At 40.9% G+C, this 21,795-nt stretch overlaps 1 protein-coding gene across 2 annotated transcripts in view; it reads right to left on the bottom strand.

Annotated features, from left to right (window-relative positions):
• Positions 1–21,795, bottom strand: part of DPYSL3 (dihydropyrimidinase like 3) — a 244,859-nt gene that overhangs the window by 39,126 nt on the left and 183,938 nt on the right. For both annotated transcript variants that reach the window (XM_089673003.1, XM_089673004.1), the window contains exons 2-6: positions 12,102–12,190; positions 5,296–5,480; positions 4,708–4,872; positions 1,843–1,904; positions 1,462–1,542 (exon numbers count right to left, since the gene is read on the bottom strand). In XM_089673003.1, the coding sequence (XP_089529129.1) occupies positions 1,462–1,542; positions 1,843–1,904; positions 4,708–4,872; positions 5,296–5,480; positions 12,102–12,190 (582 nt within the window). The remainder of the gene's footprint in view (positions 1–1,461; positions 1,543–1,842; positions 1,905–4,707; positions 4,873–5,295; positions 5,481–12,101; positions 12,191–21,795) is intronic.

The raw sequence follows: 21,795 nt of genomic DNA, 5'->3' as shown, positions 1-21,795 counted from the left end.
AGGACCCAAACAAGCACGCTTTGGTGCCACCTTAGCACCTGGCTTTCTATTTATTAAAATGTTGACAAAAAAATACACTTAAAAAAGGTGCACAATCCACACCCCAACTACTATAAAATAACTTAATATATTTTAAATACAAATTGTTTAACGATACTCATCAAGCACACATATGGACGCAGTCTATAAACAGCAAGACCTCACTTTGTATACAACCACTTGCCCTCATGGCCAGGCCATTTTTTGCTATTTGTCACTGTGCTACTTTAACTGACAATTGCACGGTCATACAACACTGTACATAAATGAAATTTATATACTTTTTCCCACAGAAATTGAGCTATCTTTTGGTGGTATTTGATCACCACAGAGTTTTTATTTTGTATCATATAAATGAAAAAAAGACAGAAAATGTAAAAAAAAATTATATATTTATATATATATATATATATATATATATATATATATATATATATATATATATTTCTGCTATAAAACAGAATTTAAAAAAATTAACAAATCAATTTTCTTCATACATATATACAGTGGAAATTTGTATTTTTTTTCATATATTAGTGATGGCAGTAAACAGCGACTTATAATGGGACTGCGATAGTGCGGTGATATGAATACAGTAATCAGTGATAATACTGTACAGGGTCACTGTACTAACAACACTGCATGGGAAGGGGTTAACATCCGATGATCAATCATTGGCCGGGACTCACTGATTGGCTTTTTCTGTAACAAAACACAGCACAGCCAATGCGGCGGTCACACACTTTACCCGGAAGCGCTGATCATGTACCAGATACATGATGCAGTGCACAGCGGCTGCCCTGCCACAGTAAATATATGCGGGGCAGTCGCTAAGTGGTTAAAATTTATGTCACTTTAAAGTATCACTAAAGGCAAAACTTTTTTTTTAGTTTTGAATAAACTGGAGAGGGATTAGAACGCTTGTCAGTTTTTATTGCTGTCTCTGCCCTTGTTGAGGAGATCCATCCTCTCTATTTGTCTTATTTACCATTATCATGGAAAGTAAAAGAAATCCCAAATTTTGGGTTGTCCCCACAAAAGTAATAGAGGGGAAATTTTCCAATAGGGGCACTAGTTCTGGTGATCTGGGGGTCCCCAAGGAATTTCCTTAATTTGCAGGGATTTCCTCTCACTTCCTGTTTGGCTATGGGACAGCAAGTGAAGGGAAAGCTCCACAATGGGACACAGATGGTGAAAACAAATCTGACAGGGGTTATAACCCTACCTTGCTCTATAAAAAAAAAAAAAGTTTTGCCTATAGTTCTACCCTAAGCTAGGTGAAAATTCCCTTGCAAACTCTTTCAGTAAATCAACTCCACTAACTGTAGAACATCAGTCTCCTTGCTGGTGTATCAAAATCCATCTACAACTGGTATCTTACATGCACACACACACACTTTATAAAAGTAATTTCTATTTTACCTGGGCAATGATATCTCCATTCTCAGCATGAACCTGAGCAATTGCACCCAGTCCTCCCAAGAAAGTGAAGACCTCATAGAGCTAAAAGAAAAACCATTGAATATCAACGTTAGTATATCAGCCTTGAATCTACAGTCTTCATGTTTTGTTAACAAATCCCTGAACCCCTGGTCCTTGTGTGACAGCTACGCTGCTCATGTTTGAATAAATGATATTTCACAGAAACAGCACAAGTCTTATATTATTGGATAAAAACCTGTAAACACATTGTAATTCATCAAAACATGGCCTCTCTTCAAGCAGACACAGACCTGAAAGGCAAAAACAGTTCATTCAATTTGGACTTTTGCCCAGAAACAAAGGAAATATCAGATGATTTACCTCAGTGTTGGACATCTGATACAAATCTTTATAGGCCATGTAAACCATGAAAGAGTTAACACCTGGGAAAAGAAATAAAACGGAAAGTCAGTGAGGGAATTTTCCTCTGTTCAGAAGCAGGGACATGTGATAATTATTACACTCTTGTGGAATGAAAGGATTTGGCCAGAAGAGTTAAACATGGAGGGATGGGTCTTGTTTGGCATCATGACTGAACATTGCTCTCTGTAAAAACACTGCTAAGGAAACGCAGCTGAGGTAGGAGAGATATAACAGATTTAATGTTCTGGTAGAAGAACGCTAATAAATAAACATGGTGCAGAAACGTCCTCTTTAAAAGCCTACTTAAAATAACACATTTATGACAGAACATATAAGTCATTTTCACCTTCCTAGCTACAAGTGCTATATGCTTGGAAACAGAAATGCTGGGCACCATGACAGGGAAAAACACAGGTTCATTCATCCAAAGCAGACTGGTACTGCAGCAAAGCAGTGTGTCCTAATATGAGAAACTTGGAAGTGGCTCCTGGGATAAAAGAGCCAAAGGACTGGGAATAAATATCAGAACATCTGAGTAGTGCAATGTCTGGACCTTTAATCCCCAGCAAATAATCCCAGAAACAGTGCCTGGAAAACCAAGGACATATTTACAGCAGGTACTACTGGTGGACCTTATTTTCTACTTAGAAAAAAATTCATCATCTTAGATTTACTACTTTCTGTAAACAAAACAACAGCTATAGCATTCTTTGTGAGTGGTATGAGGCCTATCTGAACAGGATGCTCAGTACATATGGAGAAGAAACTATGGCTTCGCATCCTATCCTGCCCATTGTGTGGCTTTACTAACAATCATTGTTTTGTAATCCCTAGAGAAAATTAGGATAACAAATACAGGAATCCATTTAGAAACAAATTAAATGAACCTATCTGGTCACTTTTATCAGTTTGGTATATAAGCACATAGCATGATGTTTGTCAGTCTGGTGAGGTTATTTGTATAATGAAAAATGTAGAGTCAAAGGCTTTATAAAGGTTTTGCTGTGGAGATACTTTTTCAGTAAGGTTTTACTGAATTGGTATTTATTTAATCTCTTCCTGCCTAAGGTTAAAACAAATGTGTATGCCTAAGCACAATTTTGCAACTTTGACATGTGTTAGTAAAACTGTACATTGCATCATCTCCTGATTTTTTTTATTATCAAAGGAGAATTGGCCCAAAATAGTTTAAAAAACAAAATGTGGTTTTTTTTTTAATGTAGTGGTATATTTCTTGTTAACCATAACCTACCACCAAAGAACAACCCAAAATAAATGTTGCTTGCACCCGTAATACTGCCCAGAAACAACAGCGCATATTTTTTTTTTTATCCTACCTAAAAAACACAAGGACACTATCCTTCCCAAAATATGCAGACCATGATCTGTGACCCTAACACTAACCCTGGCACTGACCTAGATCAAACCTTGATCTGGTTATTTTTTCTTTATTTTTATTTTATTAATTTGTTTTTTTTTTAAACATAGTTGTGTTTTTTCTCTCTGCAGGGAGAAAGAGAAATACAATGCATCTCTCTCCTCCATACATAAAGAGAAAACACAGGGGCAGGCTTCATAGTGACTGATCACTGTGATAGCCAATCAGAGGCTATCACAGCCATAAGGTGACCTGAAACTGAGAGTTCCATGTCCTGATCGTTAGTATGGGACTTGGGGCTCCCAGTGAGACCCCAGTCCCTGTGTGACATGTGGCATACTTCCAGCACATATATGCACCCCCATGGAAAAAAGCCTAGTCCGGTGGGCTGCATATAGGTATGCTGTCAGCGAAAAGGGGTTAAAGTGAGCATCCAAAAATACTGATTCTTTCTGAATAGTTTTGATATATAAATATCAAATCCACCCAAAATATATAGCAATCTTTCGAAGAACTGCAACATTTTTCAACCTCACCCAAACCAACGAATATAATAAAACGAATCCCGAAAATCAGTTCAGCATAACAAATATGACAAAACAAAATTCTTCAATGAACAAATGCATCCGAAAGACAATGAAACAAAAAATTTCCAGCGTGCACATGTCTATCAGAATTTCCTTCTAGTTGGACCTTCCCCAGGGTCGAGGACACCCAACTGCTCCATTGGGACAGAACTGGGCCAATTTCTAAGCACCAGTGCTGTCACATGAAAGAAGGGGAGTGACTTACAAGATCCACATAAAACGGATGCACAGCTTAGTTTTCTTCGCTACTGGTGGTAAAGTGAGTGGCAGGGGAGTGAAGGAAAGGTATGTATATGCAGGAGGTAGGCCAGACATTAAAGCTAACATGGGCAAAGCACATGATCACCTTAAATAGTCAATGCCCTTCTATCAGAATCCTCAATATTTTTTCGCAGTACTGCTAATAAAATCTCAGGTTTCTATTGCTGCTAGTGCCCCACTGGGAAGAATCACCCTCTCTACGTGTCCTATTGACCACTGTCAGTGGGACAGAAAGCTATATTTCATATTTACCATACAAAGAAAAATGAAAATATTTTGTAAAATGTATTTTAGAAATAGTTGGGATATATGGGTGGGAACCATGTAGAGAGATTAGGAAGAAAATATAAGAATTGAGATGCGATGCAGAGGAAAGAGGCTGCCAACCAGGTACAGTGAAGTAGGCCAAAAGTAATCATGTCTTCAATGTAACAGCTGGACTGCAATGTCCCTGAAACCTGTGTGCATTCACATTTAAAATGTCAAGGACTGGAAGAATGGAAAATGTTTGATCGATTAAAACAATAACTGCAGTTGTATTATGCATATATAGTAAAATAACACAGTAGACAAAAAGTCGAATACACAGTACAACACCTTTTTGCTTGACAAGTGTTTCCACTTCTTGCCTGACACTGTCATTCCAATGAGTGATGTCAACATGCAGAGAGTAGTCACAGCAGGCTTTCCCATCAGCCCACTCTCTCCACTTCTCAAAGGCTTCAGTCAAGCTGGACTCGGGCTCTGGGACCACGTGGTCAACTACGAATAAAGCACATAATTAAGCTTCGATTGTAGTGTATTAAAACGGATCTACAAGAAAACAGCTAAGAACATACAGGATTACCGTTTTACCTGCCAAAGAAGTAGTAATTCTGTAAAGCCAATTATATAAAGTAAAAGCTAAGATGTATAAATGATATGTGTATACATTATTTGATTATACTATTATGAATTATTGCTTTACAGTAATTCTTTACTTTGTTAGTGGTACTGTGCCTAAGAAGATGAGGATAGGAAAGCAAAAGAGAGAAGGACAACCTCTGCAATTCAAATTCGACATCTATGGCTAATGTCCTGTATATTTTATAAATAATTTTAGTAAAGCTGGACATCTAGCCATAGACACTACTAAATGCATACAGAGCAGATTTTTATTATCCCTCAGTCATTCTTAGTACTTACTTATCATGGTGGTTCCCCCAGCAAGAGCACCTTTAGTCCCTTGGAAAAAATCGTCCACTGTGGTCATCCCTCTATAGGGCATCTGTAAGTGAGTGTGCGTGTCAATGCCTCCTGGGATCACCATCTTCCCATTAGCTTCAATTGTTTTCACACCACCTGGCACTATCAGGTTGTCTCCAATCTGCCTGGATACACAATTATAAGTGCAGTTAGTGTAGCTGAACAAAAGATGAAGACGAGGTTCATTCTGACATATGATTTAAGCATTGTAACACCATCTTGTTACTCTTATAAGTGTCACTGTCTCCTGTACTTAGTGGATCTGCATATTTTTATTTCCAAGCTGATATTCATTCTATCATGTTACTAAAGGTGGGAATACAGGATTAGAAAATCGACCGATCGGTCATCCGACGACCGAGAGGCGTTCGTTGGTTGAAATCATGGCCCACATTAATCGATCTAAAAAAATCATTCGTCGGGCAATACGTAGTGTTGACATCTTCCGTACAAGTGGAAGTGATGCAGTATGCATGTGTCCTTGTAGCCACGCCCTTCTGGCCAGAACGAGCGATATACACAACAATTAACAGCAATGAGTATAATATAGTTTATTACGTTCCATATATATATATATATATATATATATATATATATATATATATATATATATAGTGATACATAAAAATATAATATGCATAATTCTGGTTTCATTATCTCATTAGGCCAATCTACTTTTAACATTTGGATTTTTCGTTCTTGTTTACAAAGATTCCTTGGTAATAAACATCCGGGTAATTTTCTGTTTCCATTCATGCGTGGTAGCGATTGATAAATTTTTTCCGTATGACAGTCATACCACCGCATAGAAAATCGGTCGTTCGTATGCGAAACGACAAAATTTTTCAATGTTCTTCAACCAGATTTTTTCATTCACATTATTGTTATTGGTTAAAACATCCTGCTCATCAACGAAGAGAAAATCGTTCGATCAGTGGTTCCGAGAAATTTTTGGTATAATTTTCTTATCATGTGTATGGGGCATAAGGTAGTTATGCAGGCCATAGATGGGTCATTTATCGGCTGAATTTTCATCCGCACGAAAAATCGGCCGATAATCGGCCGTTAGTGGGGCCAGCCCGTCGGCCGTTTTTCTAGGATCTCCTCGTTTATTTTTATCGGTCATGCTGTAAAATCTGCTAAAAACGTCCGTTTTTCGTGGACATGGGTGGCAGCATTGGCAACGGGGCCGAGCGATTTTTCACTTATCGGCCGAAAATTAGGCCAATAAACGGCCCGTCTATGGCCTGCCTTAATGTCTAGCTTGACTTCATTGTAATTCATCTTACAAAATTGATGCCTGAGACATCTACTGTATGCTGATAAAAAGGATCTACAAAATAGGTTTATGTATTACAGTTATTTATATAGCTGAAAATGTATGCAGCACTTTACAGACCAGTCCCTGTCCTCAAGATCTTACAGATCAAACTCACTATTACACATACGAACAGCGTAACAGGAGCAAATTAGAAATCCACCAAGAAGATGAAAAACATGCAAACTTCATGCAGATAGTGTTCTGGCTAGGATTTTGAACTGACCCTGGTGCTACAAGACATAAGTGCTAACCACTAAGCCACATAAAGGTCTTTTTCGGATTATTTGAAGTTGAAGTCTAGGCAGATATAAATGACACCTTTATTCAGAACAGCTTCTGGTGCCTCAAATGCATGCTAAAACATTTTAAATACATTCTATGAGCTTGACATGCATTTACAATAAATTTCCCTTAACATCAATAGAAAAAAAAAAAAAACAAATAAAACAGAACAGACTGTCTTGAGTGAAATGTCACACAACACAATGCAATTTAAACAATCACTGGTTCTTTGCTGCCCTGTAAGATTTAACTGGTGTTTCAACCACTGTACTCAAAACATTTTAAAGTCCAGTTAAATTCTGCTTTACTATTACTGTAACACACATAGCTTCTAGAAACTGTAATAGATGTGGGCTTTTTTCTATTTTTGTGTACTATTGTGCAGCTGATAGAGATAAAATGCTCTGTGCTGGCAGCACTTTGAAGATCAAGACTGGGTACAGTGCTCCGGGTCTGAAACATGGGCCCAGACTCGACATGCCCACTGCACAATGCTTCAGTCTAGATCTGTTATGCTCTGTGTTGGGCAGCAGTCCAGATCTCCTTTTTTTATATTTTTGTATGTAAAAACTCTTTCTTGGAGTCTATTGAGGGACACAGGAATTTAGAAATAGCTGTGTTATAGCACCACCTGCAGAAAACTAGGACATTAGTAAACAGAAAAAGTTTGTAAGCTTGCCCCTCCCATATAACCCCTCCTCTACTCAGCATGCCTCAGTTTTGTGAAAACGTGGTACAGAACAGGGGCAAGAACAAAACATGCAAAGGGGTGGGACCTGTGTCCTCAACGGACTCTGAGAAAAAGATTTTATGGTGTGTATAATAATCTTATTTTCTTTCTTTTCATTGATTTAAACTCCAAACACAAAAAGGTTTCTTTACAGTAAGAGCTGTGAAAGTGTGGAATAGACTTCTTCAGGAGTTGGTTCTGGTCAGCTCAGTGGATTGCTTTAAAAAAAAAGGCCTGGATTTTTTCTTGTATACACAGAATATAATTGGATACTAACATTTATAGAAAAAGTTGATCCAGAGAATATCCGATTGCCTCACGGGGATCAGGAAGGAATTTTTTTCCCTGCAGGAGCAAATTGGATCATGCTTTGCTGGGGTTTTATTGCCTTCCTCTGAATTAACTGTGGGTATAGGATTAGAATTTTTTTTTTTTTTATGGTTGAACTGGACAGATTTTTGTCTTTTTTTCAGCCATACGAACCATGTAATTGATGGACAGAGGAATTCAGAAACAGGTGGGATGTCCAAAAGCAGTGCAACTGAGGTGTGGGCAAAAGCCACTGACCATAAATAGAACTGGGAACTGTCTGCAACTCCGTTCCACCTAAAGGACCAATACTCCCTGCCAAATAAGGGAACTGCCAATAACAAAGGAAAGGCCACAGAGGATCAACTTGATGTTTAAGACCAGGACAGAGGAGATCACTGCCATGAAAAATGGCTCCACTGAAAGGAAACGGAGCCTGAACCAGCAAGAGGCTGTAAAACAAATAATCTATTAAAACAGATGGAATAACATTACTACTTTGTAAGTAATAAAAAGGCCAACAATATTATGTGGTCAGCAGAAAAAAAACACTAGGACAAATCACCGGAAGAGCAAGTGCCCAGAGTGAAACAGGTCCGCAAGGAAAGGCCAGGAAGTATTCAAGTGATGGACCGAGCCATACAATTCCAAAAGAAGGAAAGGTCTGTAATAAGAATAAGGTTGCCGCAAGTGAGATATCCAAATGTGAGAAACAATCATCACATTATATCCCAAAGTGATAGCTGAGTGTCCCCTGAGGCTGGTAAAGAACTCAAATCGGTATTAAACCCAAAAGCAAAAAATGTATTCAATTGCACCTCACCAATTCATAGATTTGGCTGCATCAATTTTCTTTTATTTTCACTTCGTGATTCAGCCAGCAAGTCTGGTATTTTTAAATTTACTTTAACAGGCCAAGCTATCCAGACAAAGTAGCAGCTAGAGGGCTGAGGCAAAACATTTAAAATTGACATGGGTTCTTACAATGGTCAGCTTTTATCCATTTATGTAAAGCCTTTATCTCCAAAGGAATATAAACTGTTTTCTGTAACTGTCTATTTGCTAGTCAAGTTAATCTAAATCTGCTAATCTAACACAACCCTCTCCCCACACTGGCAACACTGCTGTGAAAATGTGTATGCTTTACTACTTTATCCAGAATGCAGACACCCTAACACAGGAAATGGTTCAGCAGGTGAAAGAAAGGGAAAAAAGCTTAAGAAAAGGAATGCAGCCACCATATTTGAGAATCAGTAAGCTGCAATATATATAAGTTTTGGGGTTCAATTCCAATTAAGGATATCAACCCTGAAATCAATGTGACTAAAGAAATTGGGTAGGGTGCACACAAGGTAATCCCACAAATGGTAGGCAGAGATAAAAAAGCATAGCATAACCCCGGTCTACTGCAAAGAAATCCTAGGAGAACAATAGGATGGGCATACAATTTAACATCCAAAGGTGTCTCTGGGGTGTGATATATAAACTCTGCAGGACCTGCCTAACCTGACAATGACAGTTTAAGGGGGTACTGAGCTCTCCAGCAATGACTTCTGCCTGCCATACAGATGTGCAAGCCTATGGTGTGGAGACCAATGGCTGAGGAGAGCCAAATCTTAGTACTTTGATTCCAAGTAAGAACATGCAGTCAGGAGTAGTACTTTTATCATTGTCCAGCACAGGGACCAAGCCACTTGCCCTGTTCCAGGGAGAATTTGCAAAAGGTCCATCTGAGTGATATCCAATGGGAAGTGAAGTCCAACTCACCTCACCATAAGATCCTTTGACAAGCAGGGGCTTGCCTGGGCAACCAGACCAAATCTCTGGTTATGAAGACACCATGGCAAGTCGAGTACCCCCAGAAAAGTAGTTAGAGACCACCCTATTCACCCTTATCTGATGGGACACACCAGGGACTTCCTAGTCCATAAAGACCATCTGGCTGTCTCGCCCTCTCGCCCTGAGCCCAAATCCCCCATCATTGGCTCCAGCCGCTGTCAGCCAAATCCTGAGAGCAGGGGTGGGGCCGAGTGTTTAAAGAGGAACTATACTCACCTTGAATCCAGAAATACACAATCCCTGGAACTCCCTGCCGGCCGCTGACATCTTTGGGCAACCAGCTTCCAGGTCTCAATCACTGGCGGAGATGACGCCACTCCCACGCATGCGCAGGAGTGCCGTCAGATTCAACATTGACGACTTTGTGCAGTGAGCTGTGGTTGCACAGCTTACTGTACAGGGGCAGACAGGCAGGTAAGAAGCTTCAATGCAGAAATGACAAAGCAAGTCTCTTCTGCATTACAAATCCTGCCTGTCTGCCAATTTTCAAATCACAGCCTAAAGTTCTACTGTAATAACGCTTTAAACTACATTCACATGGACAAATAAAGGCAAATTAATCTTGTCAGTGGTTGTAAAGCAGCTGCAGCTGTCAGATTTGTACTCTGTATCAATGGTTGGCGCCGCCAACGTTCACATATAAGTGCTCAACTGGGTGGTCACATGTGAAGAGAGCTACCAAATCTGGGTTTAAGCTGCACACAAACTGGCTGAAGCTAATCCACCAGTTTGTGTGTGGCTGTAGCACTGAGGTGGAGTTTAGCCACCTGTAAATGCAGCCTATCACCCATGTGATTGTAACGTTAGTGAGACTGCGACACAGATGCTGTCTGACTCGTGCTGTTTGTGCAAATGGCAGTTAGTGCTACCAATGTCTTCTTACAGCTCACTGTCTGAGGTTAGCCATACACAACTAGCCAATGGTCACCAAGACAAATAAAGAGATTAAATCTCACTAGTGGGGACACAGATAGAAAATAAGACTGACAGAGACACCATATGATAGAAGAGAAGCCCGTTTACGCCATTTGCAATCGACTGAGCTGGGCAATCTTGATTTGCAATTTGCCTTGTTTGCAAAAGTCAGTTCACACCACTGCAGTACTTTTTTCAGTATAGTGCATTGCGATGCAAACCACTGCAACACAATGAGGCTGTGGTGAATATAACTGAATGAAATGTTACTTGCAACATTTCAATACAATTCCAACAAAAAAAAAAAAAGAAAAGAAAAGAACAGTTAAGTGTCATATGTCTAAGTTGGCACATGGGCTCAATTCCACCCAGTGCACACTAACAGCCATTATATTTATTTTATATGTTATTTGAACTAGAAAATGTGAAGTGTTGAACACTGAAGACCTGAAATTGGAAATGTTATTTTTTTACTATTACAGTCATAAACTTTTGTGTCTTTTTGCAATATTTTGACTTTAGTGCACTTTAAGTTATTCATTGGATTAAATTCTGATTTTAAAGTAAACTGTTCAGACATAATAAATGTAAACATATGAGCTGATTATCTCTACAGAATAAAAAAACAGCAAAGCCATATACAATTACTGTGCTGTATGTATTTATAAACCAGAAACCCACAGTAATCTAAAATATCTTTTTGAAAAAAAAAAACCTAAGCTATCACAACCTCTGGGACTTCTCTGTTGAGGATGTGAAACTCTTTTCCAAACAGCTCAAGCTTTGTAGAAGGTTAGTGATGTACAGCTGCTAGATCCTACTGACCCAACTCACATCCTACAGGTTTGGCTACTAGCAGAGCACTAGAGAACACAGGAACTGAGATTTGAAAATGACCACACCACCCTGTTGATTCCAACTAGTAACAGCAGACTTTCTAATACACAAGGGGAAGTAACGTCATTTTCATGTGCTCTTTCATCATCCAACACTAAACGCAGTTTGAGTGTTATTTAATGCTTTCTCATATGTGATCTCTGCAGAGTGATTCTAACAACACTAAAAAAGCAAAGATACACATTGTTCAAGCAGATTTCAGCAGTTTAGGGGAGTTGGATCAGTGAGGACTTCTGATTGGTTACCTTGGCGTATGTTGCCTTGTTCTCACTGAAACAGAGATCAAAGTTTGGCAATATTATCTCCTATGATGGACTATTACACATTTCATATGTCTCAAAGCATAAAAACCAGACAGGCTAAACACAGCTGTTTAATAAGTTATCATCTGGACACTGTTTCCAATTGTTCGATGTTTATTGAGTAGACAAAAGAAAGGTAAAAAATACTTACTTGATGAGTCCATCTTCCATGTAAAGGTCAGCATAGAAAGACTGGTCATCGTTTACTATCCGACCTCCTTTGATCAAAAGACGGTCACTCTGTAATGCAATAGAAAATGTTCGGTTAACAAAAAAAAACGTAATGTTGAAATATAATGTTCATGTATTTTTACACAACTGCATTAGTATCAGTATTCAGTAGAGATATACAGTGGGGAAAATAATTATTTGATCCCCTGCAGATTTTGTAAGTTTGACCACTTACAAAGAAATGGTCTATCATTTTTATCATAGGTGTATTTTAACTGATAGAGACAGAATATCAACCAAAAATCCAGAAGAAAAACACAATACAAATGTTATAAATGGAGTTGCAGTTCAGTGATTAAAATAAGTATTTGATCCCCAAGCAAAACATGACTTCGTACTTTGTGGAGAAACCCCTGTTGGCAAGCACAGAGATAAGACTTTGTTGGTTACCAGGTTTGCACACATCTTAGGAGGGATTTTGGTCCGCTCTTCTTTACAGATCTCTAAATCGTTAAGGTTTTCTGGCTGTCGTTTGGCAACTCAACGTTTCAGGTCCCTCCATACATTTTCTATGGGATTTAGGTCTAGAGACTGGCTAGGCCACTCCGGGACCTTAATGTGCTTCTTCTTATGCCACTCTTTTGTTGCCTTGGTGGTATGTTTTGGGTCATTGTTGTGCTGGAAGACCCATCCACAACCCATCTTCAGTGTTTTGACTGAGGGAAGAAGATTTTTATCCAAGATTTTACAATACATGGCCCCGTCCATTGGCCCCTCAATGCGGCAAAGTCGGCCTGTACCTTTAGCAGATAAAACAGCCCCAAAGCATGATGTTTCCACTGAACTTCAACTCAGTTTATAACATTTGTATCATGCTTTTTCTGGATTTTTTACACCTATGATAAAAATTATAGACCCTTCATTAATTTGTAAGTGGGTAAATTTACATAAAACGGCAGGGGATCAAATAGTCATCCCCACTGTATTCTTCTTTGGTGCCAACTCTATCCACTTAATAGGAACAAGGGTTGCAGAGATCCCAAGTGTGGGGGCCACCTAAATGTCCAATACACCTCCCTGTGTAAGATCTCGTCACTCTCAGACAGTGAAGTTACACATTTGTCACTCAGACAGACAGATGCAACACAAAAAGGTTTCACTTCACTATGCACACAGCACATGTTACTTATTGAAATAATACTATCTACATAGACATGTACATTTGCCTTTTAAACATTTAACCCAAGCACCCAAAGTACAGTATATACACTCACTTTATTAGGTACACCTTGCTAGTGCCAAGAACATATCCCCCACACCATTACACCACCACCCTAAACTGTTGATACAAGGCAGGATGGATCCATACTTTCATGTTGTTAACAGTAAATTCTGACCCTACCATTTAAATGTCGCAGCAACCAGTCTGCCCATTCTCCTCTGACCTTTGATATCAATAAGACATTTTCCTCCACTCAACTGCCGCTAACTGGATATTTTCTCTTTTTCGGACCATTCTCTGTAAAACCTACAGATGGTTGTGTGTAAAATCCCAGTAGATCAGCAGTTTCTGAAATACTCAGACCAGCTTGTCTGGGACCAACAACCATGCTATGTTCAATGTCATTCAAACCCTTTCTTCCCCATTTTAAAGCTCGTTTTGAACTTCAACAAGTTGTCTTCGCCACATCTACATGCCTAAATGCACTGGGTTGCTGCCATGTGATTGGCTGATTAGCAATTTGTATTACCAAGCAATTGAAAAGGTGAACCTAATAAAGTGGCCAGTGAGAACAGTATATACAAATGAGGCCACATTATAGTTATCTATTCACATCAAACATGACATTTTATTGCTACTATCTCTTCAGATAAACCTGTCATGGGAGTAATATGGAGGGTGCCGTACTTCTATCCGGACCCCCTGGTGTTAATACTTTTAGTCAATGCAGCAAGGGAAATCAGAGTGAAGTCAGGACTCTGGCAACACATTTTTGGGCTCTGTCCCCATTCTTAAACCTGGCAAGCCCCAACACTTCCATAGCCTTACTGAGCAGGAGATTGGAGCCCCTGTGAATGCTGACTGTTTACAGCTTTTAAACGGATCTGCTAGCTGCTGGTTTCACCTTTATTCACCACTGCTGCTGATCTTTACACCACTGGCTGCTATCCCAATTGTCCTGGTACAAGAGCTTCATTGTTAACTTTGACATAGATGACTCTATGCTATTGTGTCAATTACAACTACTTTTACTACACTAATCTATTGCCCTTCTTTCTTTCTTGTGAAGCCTACTAGCAGCTTGTTTAAAGTGACAGCAAACAGTCTCATTCGGATCTACATTAAACATTTATAAGATAAAGCTAGTGGTACATACAATGATCATCAATACATCGAACAATGCAGCGCTCACACAATATAGAATAGGATGGCGACGAATGGCTAAAATTAGAAGGAAAAGTTAGAACTGACTGTACAATGAATGTGGTGACGGTGGTCAAAGAGTCAATGCATCCATAGGATGCGCACAATGAGGAAGAGACGGACTAAGGAGTCAAGGCACATGGGATGGAACCGGCAGCTCCTCGTCAGGGATGATCCGATTTTTCCTTGTTCCTGCATCCTTGGCTTTACTCCCCTCTTCTTCTCCCGCATCACGTTCTTCTTTTCCTTTTCTTTCCCCTACTTTCATTTTTCTGCTCTGTAAAACTTTTTTTTTTTTAAGGACTGATAAACTATGGCCAACTTTCAGCTTTCCTGTCCCTCACATGTCACATGATCACCCTTTCGTTTATTGCACACAGTAACTGCAGCCTTCCTTGCGCTCCCTCACTCCTCCCCTTTCCTCTCTTCATTGGCTGCCTGGGATTTGACAGCTCTTATATACCCCTCTGTTGCATGGGTGAGCCTGCTTGAGAAAGGAGGCGGAGCTTCTGAAACGCATCGCAGCCTGCTAACCCGCCATTCACAGCATCTGTCACAGAACCTCTCAATCCCTCCACCACCTGGCGGGACTTTTAAATGAACGCCGCCGAGTCCACGAATGGCTCCCTCCATGGTCATGCTGCCTACATCGATTCATCCATGAACTGCGGTCCTGCTCCTCTGTCTGCCTTCTCATTTTGCATGTCGAGTGAAGGAATTTTAGATGTAAGTCTTCTGTAATAAAGTTTACACGTTTTTTACTCACTCTGACCTGGTGCTCTCTTTTCTCTTCTGCTAAGATAAAGCTAGAGGGTGTTTAAAAATACTAGACAAAGCTAGAGGGTCTTTGTAAAAGCTTGTTGTACATACAAGTTGAAGGCTGTAAATACAAGGCCTAAAAGTAATAACAGCCAAGTAGCTAGCATTTTCAGCAGATGGTCAGCTACGTCTACTACATATTTCACTCCCTAATGAGTTTCTTTAAAGGAGAAGTACAGCCAAAGCTTGTGTGGCTGTACTTCTCCTGTGGATCACAGGAGTGCAGTTCATTCTGCACTCCTGTGACCTGTTTTCAGCCGACAGCAGGCTAAAGTCCACTGTCAGCTGATGTCACGCAGCCGGTCCAGGCCGAAGAAATATCCGGGCTGTAAAGTCAGGATCCACCCAGATGTCTGGATTGGCAACTGGCTCAGCCTCTCACAGACCAGCTCTCCAGTGAGCGCTGGGGGGGGGGGGGGGGGTGGTGCAGAGCAGAGAACGGTGACTGACAGTCTCTGCTCAGAGCACAAGGGATAACTAAGCAATCAGGGGTGTCCGATTGCAAAGTTCTCACCCTTAGAACGATCTGGGAATTGATGTGACAACCACCTTGGTAAGTATGATTTAAAAAAAAAAAATCCCATACTTGTCTTGGAACCGGACGATATTTGGACCATGTGTACAGCTGTCCTTCCGACAGAAGCCAATCTAAGGCTTTTGTCAAAGGGACGTGATGGATAACCAACATCCGAACAGCACTCGCAGTCATTGGCTGCGAGCGCTGATTATTGTGTTGTGGTGGGTGAGGATTATTATTATTATACAGTATTTATATAGCGCCAAAGGGTATGCTCAGCGCTGTACAGTAGCAGGGGGGACAGAACATGAGACAAGACAGTAACAATACAATACACGAGGGGTTCAAGGGCCCTGCTCTTTCGAGCTTACAATCTAGGAGGGAGCGGAAGGTGGTACAGGAGGAAATGGCTGTGGGGGATGGAGTGGTGGAAGGAGTGGAGGAGATTAGTTGTTAGGTGAGGTCAGGTGTTAGGTGAGGTTGGGGTAGGCTTCTCTGAAGAGGAGGGTTTTCAGGGTGCGCCTGAAGGTGAGGAGGGTAGGTGACAGTCTGATGGATTGGGGGAGGGAGTTCCAGAGAATGGGGGAAGTCCTAGAGAAGTCCTGCAATCGGGCGTGGGAGGAGAAGACCAGGGAGCTAGAGAGTAGAAGGTCCTGTGAGGAGCGGAGGGCACGGGTAAGGTAGTATTTGGGTATCAGGTCAGTTATGTAGTTTGGGGCGGCGTTGTGAATGGCTTTGTAGGTCAGAGTTAGCAGTTTGAATTTGATGCGTTGGGCAATCGGGAGTCAATGAAGGGTTTGGCAGAGGGGGGAGGCAGATGTGGAGCGGTTGGTGAGGTGGATGAGTCTAGCTGCGGAGTTTAGGATCGACTGGAGTGGGGATAGCGTTCGTTTGGGTAGGCCAGTGAGAAGGGAATTGCAATAGTCCAGGCGTGAGATGATGAGGGAGTGTACAAGTTGTTTGGTGGTGTCTGGGGTGAGGAACGTGCGTATCTTGGATGTTGTTGCGGATATAGCCTGCAAGATCTAGATAGCACTTGGATGTGGGGTAGGAAGGAGAGGTGGGAGTCCAGGGTGACACCCAGGACTTTGGCGTGTGGGGTGGGAGAGATGGTGGCGTTGTTAGTAGTGATGGAGAGGATGGGGGGGGGGGGGAAGACCAGGAGCTTGGTTTTGGATAGGTTAAGTTTGAGATCATGATATTCCTAATGCACAAGTTCCTGCAATTAGCGGTTAGGTGTCAACGGGTGCTGCAGCAAACATCGGCTGGAAACCATAGACATTCAAAGTTGAAAATATATCACCAGCACACCAGGATTCTTCAAATTGGGTCCAAAGCTTTATTTGGCAGTCACCTCATACTTACAAAGGCAATGTTTCGGAGCCATGCAGGGCCCCTTCATCAGGCAAGCGATTCTGAAACGTTGCCTCTGTAAATACTGTATGATGTGATCGCTGAATAATGGACCCCATTTGGAGAATCCTGGTGTGCTGGAGACATCTTTTTAGCTCTGGTGAGGGAGGAGTTTCACTGTCAAAACACAAAGGCACAGTGGGAGAGATGGCTGCACTAACAACGCTTAGTTAGTACAGTTACCTCTCAGTTTTTCTCTCGTTCAGCCCGCTGGGTTGAACGAAAAAAAACAAAACTGATGTGTGTACCAGGCATTACAATATTAACCTTTTTGACATCCAATTATGTATTCGGATTTACATAAAATACATACTACTACAACTTAATAGTTTCCTGTCAATACTGAAAGCTGTCAAAGCATCAATAGACCTTAAAAAGGAACTTCATCCTCCCTCCTTCCCCCAGGTCAATTTTGTTGTTAAAGTGGTATTAAATGCAAAAATGTAATTTCACCCTACAGGCAAGCTTAGTAGATATTAATATCTTAGTAGATATTGACATCAGCTCCAGCCAATGAGGTCACTGGCACATTAGCAGTACTCTCTGCATTCATGAAGCACTGAGCATACTGTGAATGCAGAGTCTGCCATGCCGTAATTGTGACTAGGCCATTCAAATGGCTGGAGAGCACGAAACCAGGAGACCGGGCAAAGATGGAAGTACCAGGAGTGGTGACAGCTTAGCACTGGAGGGCTCTGTTTGAAAGGTAAAGCTGCTGTAATGTGCTAGTATGCAGTGCATACTATCACATTAAGGCATTAACCTGCAAAGGGCCCATTTTAAACTGTTTTTTGCAAAGTTTACCACTGCTTTTACCCCTTACTGCCTGGTATGCTGGGTTGAGCTAAAAAACACATACTCACTTAGCCAGCAATTCCAGCGCTGTCCTACTGTCATCCCCCAAAAGTCACATCACACTGGATGCCACGCCAACATCTTCCATGGTGCAATCACCAGGAGGCCAGATGTCTCTCCTGGGTCCTAGCAGTGGGCTCTTGATGATGCTTATTGTGCATGCGCAGTGTGTTCAACTTAGCCATGAAGTCTCCTGGAATGTGTGACCCCTAGCCCCTTGGTAAGAAAGGCAGAAGCATAGGCTGTGCTTGGCAGAAAAGGGTCCCCCCTCACCACCACAATTTTTTTTTTTTCTGCAGTTTGTTGAAAGGGACAAGGACAAGCAAGATGAAAATGAAGTAAAGAACGCAAGTGAAGGTTTGCTATAAGGACCAGGAACATCAGAACAACAGATCTGCTGCTTGAAAGAAATAGGCCTATGTAGGATGATTAAACAGTGTATTTCCAGGATAGTTTAGAAGTTGGCATACTAAATTAGTAACCACAAGTCTAATTTCCTCTGCATAATCCCTGTCGTGCGATATCATAACATTTGTCATTCTTCTGCTACTTTAATGTTTATTTTCCTCTTCTAATTTTGTTTAGTGGTTTCTAGATCCCCTTGAGCAACAAAGGACTTCAAATACACAGTATTATATTTCAGCAAAAGGAACCTTGATGCACGGTTACAAATATATACAGTACGTACTTTTAAATTTTTTTTTCAAATACAAAAAATAAACGTAAGATTTATGTTTATCCCCAGAAATATACAATACACTGTATATTGTGAAAGCTGCCAAATAAAAGTACATTTCACGGAGCATTATGTACAAAAACCATGCATGCCGTCATCCAAGGATTTGAATCCATGGGGGTAACTGCAATCCTACTGACCACATAAAACAAAGCAGACAGCGCTGTAACCCTGCAGACTATTCTAATGAGGTCAATTTCTAAACCTTTGCCTTGCTCTCAGCCTCTGCAAGCTGATTCCATTCAAAGTGATCAAAGGAGTCGGCAACATGGTAAACTGTAGTAGAAAATACGTTATTAAAGTGTAACGGCAGGGGAGTAAAAACTCCAGCAGATAAAGATGATGACCAATCCTACTGACAAATCCAATCCTGACTAACCATCAGCCGATCAATCTCTGTGCCTTTACTATCAGATTGTTTAGTCTTTGTAAGATATGATAACACACGAGTTAAACAGAAAAACAAAATCCTATTTTACACTCCATGAAATGGCTGTTTCAGGCCATTTAAAGTGGATCTAAAACATCCTATGCTTTTCCAGCCAAAGACAGAGGCATCCTAGTACTGTCTTCTGATTGGCCAGTGAAACACAGATGCATCTTAGCATTGGCTTCCGAATGGCCAGCAAATAAAAATTCAAAATACTAACATCAACATAGAAAGCTATTCACTCTTCCCTGAGCTGCATCACCAATCTTGTCTCCACATATTACCCAAACCGTCCTCTCCACTCCTCTCAAGCTCCCTTGTCTCCTCCTCCCATGCTTCTCCAGGACTTCTCCAGAACCTCTCCCATCCTCTGGATCTCTCTACCTCAATCTGTCAGTCTATCCCCTACTCTGGCTGCTATCAAGCGATCTCTGCAAACTCATCTCTTCAGGGAAGCATATCACACCTCCAATTAAACATTTATCACTTCCCTCAACTCATCCCCCACAGTTATAACCTTTTGTACCACTTGTCCCACCCTAAAGAAATTGTAAGCCCTTATGAGCAGGGCCCTCTTAATCCTCTTGTTTTTTTATTGTATTATAACTGTACTGTCTCCCTTTATATTGTAAAGCAATACACAAACTGTTGGCGCCATATAAATCCTGTATAATAATAATAATCTTAGCCTCTAGATCTGCAGCTGCCATGGCACTGCACATGTGATCAGCTATGCCACCAGCCATTTGTGGGCTGAGAACTTCTGTTGAGAGTTGACATAAGAACACTGGCAACAGTGACAATTATCACCAGAAGTATGTCTTGAATGTAGCATATACGGATCATGTGCTAACAGGCAGAATATGATCATAAACACTGCAGAAAACCACATTGCTATGTTTGATCAAAGCAAAACTCAGAAAATAAATAATTGCAAACAGGCAGCTCCTCAAAATGTCGATGGAGCTGTGCATGCGCAGCTCCATTAACATTTTTAGCACGGTGCCAGTAAGTCGGGACAAATGACTCCCGCATATGTGCAGAAGTCACTTCATCCCACACCGCCAAAAACTAGCACCCAGAAGCCAGGAAGAAAATGCCAGTATTGGCAAGGAACCTAGCAGCCAGCAGACCAATGGGCAGAGGTATTTGTGCCATTAGTTCCACTTTAAGGCATCATACACCCAAGTGGTTTGGCCCCTCATTGTAAAATCCTGGTGTTTTTGGGCATCCAGGAAGCATAGTTGCAGCATCCAGCCCACTGTGACAGCCTGTCAAAATCTATGACAGGCTGAAATACGCTACCATCGAGATTTATGTACTGAATGCATATGAGAGTACCGCTTAGTACAACATCCAGCTGAGTCTACCCACTACTGATAGCGGGGCTGGATGCTGCACCTGTGCTTCCTGGGTGCTCAAAAACGCCTGGGATTAGATGCTGACCGCATGCATGTAGCTTAAAGATACAATACGTTTACTGAACATTTTAAAATGAACTTTCTTTTGTGAAACCGTTAATTCAATGCATTGATTTCTTTAAGCCAGAATTATACTCATTTACTTTTATAATAGCATTGACTATTGTTTTTTCTCTTCAGCTAGAGGACTAAAATGAAGCCCCAGTTCACACTGCTGCAACTTATCATGCTACTTGTGACACAAAGTCACATGACAAGTCAAAATACATTCATTTCAATGGGTGCGGTCTTAATTAATGTGACTCAAGTCACAGAAACAAAAAAGGTTCCTGCACTACCTTTCTGTGACTTTGGTGCGACTTAAGTGCCATAGACTGCAATGTTAAATCACAAAAGTCACAAGCCAAGCCCAAGGAAGCCCCAATGAAATTGCAAGCAAGTTGCACGACGTTGAGATTGCAGCAGTGTGAACCGAGTCTTAAAGTTTGATTACTTCGTGACACAGTATTAATCTTCTGTTGTGCTTATGAAGTATCTGGAAACAGGTCAAGTCAACTCGATTGCCATTTTCATGGTACAACTAACAAAATCCCTCTAATTTTTAATTTTCAGTGACTGGATGATCCCAGGGCTGTCTTAAAGCATGGGCACCCCTGGTCATTGCCCAGGGGCCCCATGATAATTTACATTACATCATACTTGCTAACTGTCCCGGATTTGCCAGGACAGTCATGCTTTATACTAAGCTGTGCCGGGATGATTGTGTTCTGGGCAGCATCTTGGAACCTGTACTGCGCTCTCCTGATCCCAGTATTGTGCCCTCTTGATCCCCCAAACTGTGCCCTTCTGCCTCCCCCTCCTCGCCACACTGTGCCCTTTGTGTTGATTAGTGTTTGATTTATGGTACATTTTTATTGTTTGAAACTTAGATTGTATTAAAAGTATTATTAAATATACGTTCAATTCTATCAACTATTTATACTTTAATTCTTGAGAGTAGATGCATAAATTAGGGAAGGCTGATAGGGGCTCCACTGCATTACTTTGCCAAGGGGTTC

Source organism: Staurois parvus, unplaced genomic scaffold (genome assembly GCF_062004578.1).
Source record: "Staurois parvus isolate SC_StPar_1 unplaced genomic scaffold, SC_StPar_1.0 ptg000133l, whole genome shotgun sequence".
Taxonomy (NCBI): Eukaryota; Metazoa; Chordata; class Amphibia; order Anura; family Ranidae; genus Staurois; species Staurois parvus.
This window is presented reverse-complemented; position numbering and strand designations above follow the sequence as displayed.